Genomic DNA, 9,274 nt, shown 5'->3' on the forward strand with positions numbered 1-9,274 from the left:
CCCCTCGCGCCCCCTCACCCACCGGAAGCGGCCCCCGCAGTGCTGGCACTGGTCGCCGACCCATCCCGGCGGGCACTCGCACTGGCCGGTGCTGGGCTGGCAGCGCCCTCCGTTGGCGCACGGCTTGTCGCACTCCTTCGCCTCGGCGGCCGCTCCGGCTCCGGCTCCAATCCCGGCTCCGGTCGTCGCCGCCGGACCCAGCAGGAGGAGCAGGACGGCGGCCAGCCAGGCTGGGGCGAAGGCGAGGAGGCCGCGCCGCCTGCGGCCCCGCCGCTCCATCGCCTGAGGGGAAAGGGAATGAGGAGAACGAAGCCCGGGGAGGGGGCGGGCAGCAGCAGCAGCGGAGAGACGCTCCTCCGAGAAGCTTCGCGCGGGCGGACGGTGGCCGGCGAGGGCTGCGGCGGCTGCTGCTGCGAAGCGGCCTCCTCCTCCTCCCTGGAGCGACGGAAGCCCGCGAGGATCAACCTTAGCGCGTCGGCGGCCGGCCTTGCGCTCGCTCTCCTCCTCACACAACCGTTCTGAGGAGGAGGGGGAAGAGGCGACGGAGCGTCGCACGCGCGCGCCCCCTCCCGCCGGTGTCCGCTCCCGATGACGTCGGCGCCGAGCTGAGCCCCTGATGAGAGGGGAGAGCGAGGGACGGGAAAATAGAGACCATAGAAGGCGCAGTGCTAGAGCGCCCCGCGCGAGCGCTTCTCTGTCATAGAGAGGCGGGCGGATGGTATCCAGGCAACCGCCTAAGCGGGGAGAGGGGTGGGGCTTCGGGCTGGACACAGGTAGGCAGTGCCGAATTTGATGGAGAGCAGGCTCGCCCAATCAGGTGGCCGGCAGGTACTTTTCGGACTACATCTCCCATCAGCCCCTTCCAGACGGGGAGGAGGCTGCTCTCCGTCACCGCCCACCTGAAGTCCGAGGCTCCGCCTTCTTGCCCTGCAGCGCCTCTTCTTCTCTCCGCTGTCCTTTTAAGTGGCTGTCGCGGGAGGCAGAAGTTCAACAGGTGAAGCCACCCTTCCTCGCCCACCTGCAGCAGGTCTGCAGGTGCAAGGAAAAGTACTTTGGGGAACTTTTGCCTGGGGAGCAAGAAAACCTGTGCTATTACTTAATTTCCAGAGGCACAGGTGTGTTAGTCTGTTGCAGGGGGGAGGGGAAAAAAAAGAAGGATCTTGCAGCACCTAAAAAGGCTCAACGAATGTTATGATGGCATCAGTGCTATTGCACTCCGGCCCTTCTTCTGGAATTTGCATCAGCACCGGATTGGCCTCTGCAAGAACAGAGTGCAGGATGAGAGAGGCTCCCTTGGGCCTGATGGGCTCTCTTCAAATAATAATAATAATAATAATTTAAATTGGGTTTTTAAAGAACGAGTAAATACATAGCAGGGAAAGCTATTTGCTCAATAAAGTAGATTAAATGTCACTTAGCAAAAAAACATACACAGAACAAGTGAACAAACAAACTAATTGTGGGGAGCAGAGACCTAAATTAAACTCCCAACAACAGAAACAGTGTTTTGGTCTGGCTGGAATGTGACTTTGAACTCTGATAATGCTTCTTAGGGAGGGGTGGGCGAGGGGGTGTTGGTATACAACGGTAGCCTAATATTTACATTAGTTGCTCCATCCATTTGGCCTCTGGTACCACCCACCTCTGGCCTATGCCCGCTCCAAGGTTGCCCTGAAGCAAAGGCAGACTGAAAAAGGCTTCGCACACAAGTTCTGTAGCAAACACGCATCGATGATACTTATATGCACATTTAGGGTGCACAGTTGGCATTTTCATCATGCAGGATTTTAATCTTTCTGGTGTGCAGTGTGACTCTGGTCCACGTTGGCCATCGCTGCTCTCTTTTAAAATAAAATAAAATAAAAAAGAGCAACTTCGCCTACCTGCCACCTCCCATTCTGGAAGCGCTGTCATGATCTGGCCAACTCCATCTGTGTGCTGGCATCTTCCTTCCTAGCCTGTGTGCTATTTCAGCTCCCAGGGCCTGGATTTGCCAGCAATTCTCACAGATAATTGTTTTCTCTCAGCACCACCTGCTCCCTTCCTATCCCCAGCGCAGGTGATGGCTGAGCGAAAGGATCAAGTTAAACCTGACACGCTGTTGGGATAATTCCAACCAAACCATTTCACCTATATGGGTGATTTCGGAATTATTCCAGTATAAAAGGACAAGATTCAACCAGGGCAACGTTCGCTTGCTTATCCCGTTGCCAAGGCATCTGTTCAAATTCCCAGCAGCCCAGATTGAGCCAAATAAAACCTGGCATGCTGGACGAAATTCTGTTTTGGATCACATATGCGATGGATACACACCTGTGTCTGTCCTATAACTATTCTTACAGAACCCACATAAATCACAGCTATACATAACAGAGGAGGAGGCAGATTAAAGTTTGATTAGGCCTGGATATTGCAAAGAATTAGATCAGATGGGGTGGAGGGGTGTTCTTTCTAGATATCGGATTTATTAAATCGTTGTATCCCACCTCCAGCAAAGGACAGTTCTGATGTAAACTTTTTGTGTTAATCAATTTTTTTTGGGGGGGGGGAGGGCTGCCATTTCAATATGAAAGCACGGTAGCTGCATTCTGATATTGAACTGGGAGGTAGCAGTCCCTATTTTCCAGGGACATCCCTAGATTTACAGAAGCCTTCCCAGTTTCTGGTTTGATCCTAGAATGTCCCTATTTTCGCTGGAGAAATGTTGGAGGGTTATGCAACCCCCAAGCCAAGGAGATAACTATCCAACCTTTAGAAGACATCTGAAAGCAGACTTGTATAGATAAGCTTTTTAATCTTTAATGTTTTATTATGTTTTTTTTTAAATTTTAAAATAGACTTTATTAGAAAATTTTAAAAGATATACAGACACCAAATTTTTTTTGAAGTAACTTAATAACATAAAATAACTTGGCAACTTAAGTAATATAAATAACATAACTACGTATTTAAGCCACCCAACACAACTTAATCAACATAAGTAAACAAAACAAGGTTGATCTAAATAAATTAAATCCATCAAACTTCAAATAATATACAAGATCAACTTAGGCAAACCTAACATAATATAACATAACATAACATAACATAACATAATATAGCATAGCATAACATAATATAACATAACATAACATAACAAAAAAAAAGAAAAAAGAAAAAAAAGAAGAAAAGAAAAGAAAATTAGCCCCAGCTCAGATCTTAACACATGGGCCTATCTCCATAAAATCCATTCATTTTTGATTAAAATTGGCTTCCAATCGCCAACATATCGCTTCTCTTACTATTATTTTCCTCTTTAGTTTGCTTTCCCTCTTATTAAATCCAACTAAGTTTTTCCTACATGTTTTCTCTATTCCAGACAAATCACTAGCTCTGTTTTGATATTTTCTTTTTTAAAAAACTCTTCTACATATCTCCATTCTGTTATTATTCTCTGTTTTGGTATGTTCCTAATTGCCGCCGTCATTCTTGCTAAGTTCATAAACTCTACTACTTGTTTTATTATGTTTTTATATGTGTTGGAAGCCGCCCAAAGTTGCTGGAGCAACCCAGTCAGATGGGTGGATAATAATAATAATAATAATAATAATAATAATAATAATAATAGTAATAATAATAATAATAAATAAATTGAATAGGACGTCCCTGTTTTCATCAGAGAAATGTTGGAGGGCATGAAGTAGTTACCTCAAGCCTCAGTGCTGAAGGTGGCCTTCCAATTCTCTCTATCTGGAATCTTTTGCAGATTAAGGTTTAACTAGCAGACCAATCAAGCAAACCTTTACAGATTAAAATTGGCCCAATTAATCCATACAAAGAGGTTCAGCTCTTTTTCTCCAAGGAAGTCTGGAAGGAGTCACTCTGCTTCTTCCCCTCTGACTGCGCAACCCTTTTTTAAAAAACAGCTCCACCCGTCGTTCTCGTGCTGCAACCGAGACATGGAGAGAACGAAGGCAACTGGGGTGGTGGGGAGAGAAATTCTTTACTGAATTAAACCCAAGAGAATTATTATACCAAGAAAGAAAGAAAAAACTTGACCGTCCCCTGGCCCCTTTTACATTATAATGAGGCAGGCATCTCTGCACAACAGAGACCCAAGGGCTTTGTTTGTATAGAAATAACTTGTTCTCCAGGGAAGCCAATTCTGTAGTATTGCCAAACAACTGCAAGGAGCCTTGCATTGGGGGGGGGGGGCGGAAGGCAGATGAGATGCTTTAAGAATCTGCACACAGGTCTTTTGGAGGAGAGTGTATGGCATGTTGAAGCTGCTTTACTACTCTTCTGACATTTCACATGTCACACATTTCAGAGGGAACTAGTGCTCCCCTGCAGGATGGATTCAGGCCCCTGGCACTCAAGTAAATCAAGACAAACAGAAGTTCCTGGGCGGCTCGTTCCAGCTGAAGGAACCAACAAAAATAGTCCAACTGAGGAAGCAAAACAGGAAGCCAATTTGAGATGGGTTCCAAGAAGGCACATGCTTGGTGTCGTGGACTGATTAGATGCAGATAAATGGTGGGAGGCAGCAGCTGGGGAACCCCCGGGGGAAGACAGCTCAGAGCCCAGGGAGTGCTGGTCAGAGGAAGAAGACTGGGAAGAGGGGGTGTCGGAAGCTGATGAGGTAACAGGGCTTAGTGAGTGGGGAGAGTCTGTGGCAGAGAGAAGTCCAGAATCAGAGGCAGGAGAAGAAGCAGGAAAAGAAGGAGGCCAAGAGGGTTAAGGCTAGTGTCTCCCGCTCCTGCTGCGACAGGCTCCCCTCCCCTCTTGTCTTCCAGAACCAGAAGAGGTGGAGGAGAAGTTGACTTCACACTTTTTTCTCCAAGGTGTCCCCCAAGGATGTTCGGCAAAATATCAAGTGAATAATGGAAACCCCAGAGCCAAGAGTTTCTCCACACGGGGGCTGGTGGGAGAGAAACACCCGAATCAATTTATTTTGCAGACTTCCAGGGAAGAAAGAGCAGGAAATGGCCATATGTAAACCAGCCTGTGGCAATGTGCTCTTTGCCTCCACAAAAATGTTGTTGTGCAGAAGGGACTTTGACTTGGCTCTGGGGAAAATCCAAACCACACCCTCTCCGAGAATTAACACATGAAAACAGGGGTGCCCCCCCCCGGTCATACCTCTGTTTTCCACACAGAGGAGCACACATGACTCTGCTCCCCTTCTGGCATTGCTGAAAGCTCCTCTGTCTGATGCGTTGCTGTGTAACGGCACGGATCTGAAAGTAAAGAGGCTGTTTGTTCGGTTAAAGATATACCAGAAGAAGAAGAAGAAGAAGAAGAAGAAGAAGAAGAAGAAGAAGAAGAAGAAGAAGAAGAAGAAGAAGAAGAAGAAGAAGAAGAAGAAACATAATTATCCCATTGTATGCTATTGAAAGTTCAAAGTTAAACTTACCCAGCTGCAGTGTGTGAAACACAAAATGCACACAACACAGCACATTAGCATTCACGAGTTCACACACACACACTTTCTGATGGCAGAAAGTGAGGAGGAATTAAAGAACCTATTAACGAGGGTGAAAGAGGAGAGCGCAAAATATGGTCTGAAGCTCAACATCAAAAAAACCAAGATCATGGCCACTGGTCCCATCACCTCCTGGCAAATAGAAGGGGGAAAAATGGAGGCAGTGAGAGATTTTACTTTCTTGGGTTCCATGATCACTGCAGATGGTGACAGCAGTCACAAAATTAAAAGACGCCTGCTTCTTGGGAGAAAAGCAATGACAAACCTAGACAGCATCTTAAAAAGCAGAGACATCACCTTGCCGACAAAGGTCCGTACAGTTAAAGCTATGGTTTTCCCAGTGGTGATGTATGGAAGTGAGAGCTGGACCATAAAGAAGGCTGATCGCCGAAGAATTGATGCTTTTGAATCATGGTGCTGGAGGAGACTCTTGAGAGTCCCATGGACTGCAAGAAGATCAAACCTATCCATTCTGAAGGAAATCAGCCCTGAGTGCTCCCTGGAAGGACAGATCGTGAAGCTGAGGCTCCAATACTTTGGCCACCTCATGAGAAGAGAAGACTCCCTGGAAAAGACCCTGATGTTGGGAAAGATTGAGGGCACAAGGAGAAGGGGACGACAGAGGACGAGATGGTTGGACAGTGTTCTCGAAGCTACGAACATGAGTTTGACCAAACTGCGGGAGGCAGTGGAAGACAGGAGTGCCTGGCGTGCTCTGGTCCATGGGGTCACGACTAAACAACTAAACAACAACAACAACAACACCGCATTTGAAGGAAAGCTCATCATCTGTTGGGAAAGACTGAGGGCACTAGGAGAAGGGGACGACAGAGGACGAGATGGTTTGACAGTGTTCTCGAAGCTACCAACATGAGTCTGACCAAACTGTGGGAGGCAGTGGAAGACAGGAGTGCCTGGCGTGCTCTTCTCCATGGGGTCACGAAGAGTCGGACATGACTAAACGACTAAACAACAACAACAACAACTATCTATCTATCTATTCTATATGGTTCCATTTCTATCCTCCTTTTCCTCCAAGGAACATCATGGCACATACCTAGGAACCTATGAAGAGCCTACTGGATTGGGCCAATGGCCCCTCTAGTCCAGCATCCTGTTCTCACAGCGGCCAACAGACCTGTAAGAAACCTGAAAGCAGAGCCTGAATAAAAGAGCCCTCTTCTTCCTTCCTGCAGTTTCCAGAAACTGGTATTCAGATGCATTGTGCACAACGTAGCCATAGATAGCCCTCTCCTCCATGAAATTGTATTGCCTTCAAATGTAATTTACAAGGAAGACTCACAGAATGATGGAGTTGGGAGGGACCCCGAGGGTCATCTAGTCCAAACCCCCTTCAATGCAAGGGCTCAAACCCACAACCCTGAAATTAAGAGTCTCGTACTCTACTGATTGAGCTATAAGAGTAATCAAGTAGATCTCTAGGAAGACAGTACTTTAGCAGTGGCAGTATTTGTGGTTCATCTTTCCTCTTTTTTTCCTCAACGGCCCCACTTTCCCCTACTAATTTCATCCTGATTTTACACTCCTGTTAATCAGGGTCCTTCTCATTTATTTGACTGCCTCGTATTTTAAGGGAAGGCAACCACCTCCCAAAGTTCTTAAAAACTGCCTGCCCCCAAATTCTCAGAGTATCCTCCATCGCCACCCGCTCCAGATTCTCACAGTGAGGGAAAAGACAGCATTTGGGCCCACCTATTTTAGCTTCTCCAGATCAAAAGCTGTCAGAAGGGCTAAGCTACTCTGCTTTGTTTATTTTGTGGCCAGTTCTCAGCCTCCTTGGGAAGGCTGCAGTGTGTTTGTACACATTGCAAAACACAAACACCAAAATCCCCCCCGGGGGGGGGGGATTAAAAAGCTGTTCATCCTTAAAGACTTGCCCAGGCTTGCTTGTCTGCCAGTGGCTTGCATCCAGCAGGCTCTCAGACAGCTGTGTCCCGAAGCTAGAAACCTCAAGCGATGCATTTCTCGCCCTCGCTAAACCGTTTCTGATTTGATTTATAGAGACAGATGATAAGCACAGGGTTGTCGCAGGGACTTCGAGTTTGTGTCACCCACTGCTTTATAAAGCTTTTAACAAGGCTGCACAGGTTCGGCGGGAGAGATGGGGCACAATGCAGCCATCATTATGGGCAGCTAATTTATATTAGAACAGTTGGGCAATGGCAGTGGCCTCCTTTACGTAGGCCCAGAAACCTTGGAGATGGTTGCACCGGTTCCACTGGTCCTGTTGACCTGAATTACCAGGACAGACAAGTCAAGACAGTGGCAGACGTCTCTCTGTGTGTGTGTGCCCCAACAAGAGCCAGTGTGGTGTAGTGGTTAAGAGCGGTCAGGCCCGGCTCGCCCATTGACTCTAGTGGCGCGTTTCGCCAGGGCGCCTGGGCGATCAGGGGGCGCTGAGGGGTGCCCCAGCAAGTGGGGAAGCTGCGCGGCGGCCTCCCTTTTCCCTCCACCAGCCGCGCCGGGAGAGCAGGGAGGTAAGCGAGCGGAACAGGGGCGCTAGGACCCTGTTCCGCTCTGCAGCGCCAGGGTCATCCCTCACCCCGGCGCTGCATTTCATTGGTAGAGGCGACGCCACATGGCAGCACCTCTACCAATGAAACGCAGCGCCCTGTTGGCGGGAAGGAAACAGCTGTGGACCCAGCAAGTGCCGGAGTCGCGGGAGACGGCCGGGAAGGCCCCGGCCCGGCCCGGCCTGTCCAGGCACCCCGGCCTGCTGGGAGAAGGGAGGAAGGCCGCGCGGAGCAGCAGTGCCCCCTCCCCCACTCAATCCGGCATCGGACAGGCAGGCGCCCTCCGGCATAGCGCAGCCCCGCTGCAAGGCGCGGGGGCCTCCATGAGGCTCCCCCCGCCACCCGGCACGCCAGGTAAGAGCTTTCCTTTTTTTTAATAGTGGGGGGGGCGCCCGAGGGATCCCTGCACCAGGGCGCCCGATGACCTTAAGACGGCCCTGAGAGCAGTAGACTAGTAATCTGGTGAACTGGGTCCGCGTCCCCGCTCTTCCACATGCAGCTGCTGGGTGACCTTGGGCTAGTCACACTTCTTTGAAGTTTGAAGTCTCTCAGCCCCACTCACCTCATAGAGTGCTTGTTGTGGGGGAGGAAGGGAGAGGAGAATGTTAGCCACTTTGAGACTCCTTCGGGTAGTGATAAAACGGGATATCAAATCCAAACTCTTCTTCTTCTTCCTTCCCCTTTATACCCCACCCACGCCCTCACCAATGCCCCAAATCCTGCCCCACCCTGTCCCCCCACATTTCACCCCTCCCCTTCCAGCCCAAGACCTACCCCCTCTTAAAGGGGAAGGAGGCACCTCCCCCCCACCCCTGTTAAACCTCACTGCAGGTGCGTTTCACAGAGGGCGCAGGTGTTCCCTGCAGCAGTTTGCTAAATCCTTGCAGCGTCTCCCCTCCATCCATTAACAGCTGGCCAGAGCCTGCCGTTCATTATGCTGCAGTTGCAGAGGGTGACGACACCTTACATTTCTATGTATATAGGAAGATAGACAGACACACATGCATTCTTCTTCCACAGATGTAATGATGGGAATGGCTTTTAGCCACAGTGGGAAACCTCTGGCCCACAGCCTCTTTAGCTCCACCAGGCATCCCTAATTAGCTCACAAGGTCATTTTGGCCCTGCACCTGATCGCTTCTGGCCCGAAATGGGTCACTCGCAAATGTTGTGCATGGAGAATAAGCAGCGGCAGAGAGAACCTTTCTGAAAACTGAGCGTTCGTTTCTGTCCCTGCAAGTTCCCAGGGACATTTTTAACGTCTAAGGCAGGAGCG

The 9,274-nt window shown here is 49.4% G+C and overlaps 1 protein-coding gene across 2 annotated transcripts in view; it reads right to left on the reverse strand.

Annotated features, from left to right (window-relative positions):
• ATRN (attractin) overlaps nucleotides 1–5,194 on the reverse strand; it is a 161,917-nt gene extending 156,723 nt beyond the window's left edge. The window contains exon 1 of one of the 2 annotated variants that reach the window (XM_060278333.1): nucleotides 5,122–5,194. In XM_060278333.1, the coding sequence (XP_060134316.1) occupies nucleotides 5,122–5,150 (29 nt within the window). In that variant the 5' untranslated portion in view covers nucleotides 5,151–5,194. Of the gene's footprint in view, nucleotides 1–22; nucleotides 627–5,121 lie in introns of those variants that run through there. The other variant, XM_035101162.2, reaches the window with a different exon arrangement.
• Nucleotides 5,195–9,274: the final 4,080 nt, after the last annotated feature.

This window comes from Zootoca vivipara, chromosome 9, assembly GCF_963506605.1.
Source record: "Zootoca vivipara chromosome 9, rZooViv1.1, whole genome shotgun sequence".
NCBI lineage: Eukaryota > Metazoa > Chordata > Lepidosauria > Squamata > Lacertidae > Zootoca > Zootoca vivipara.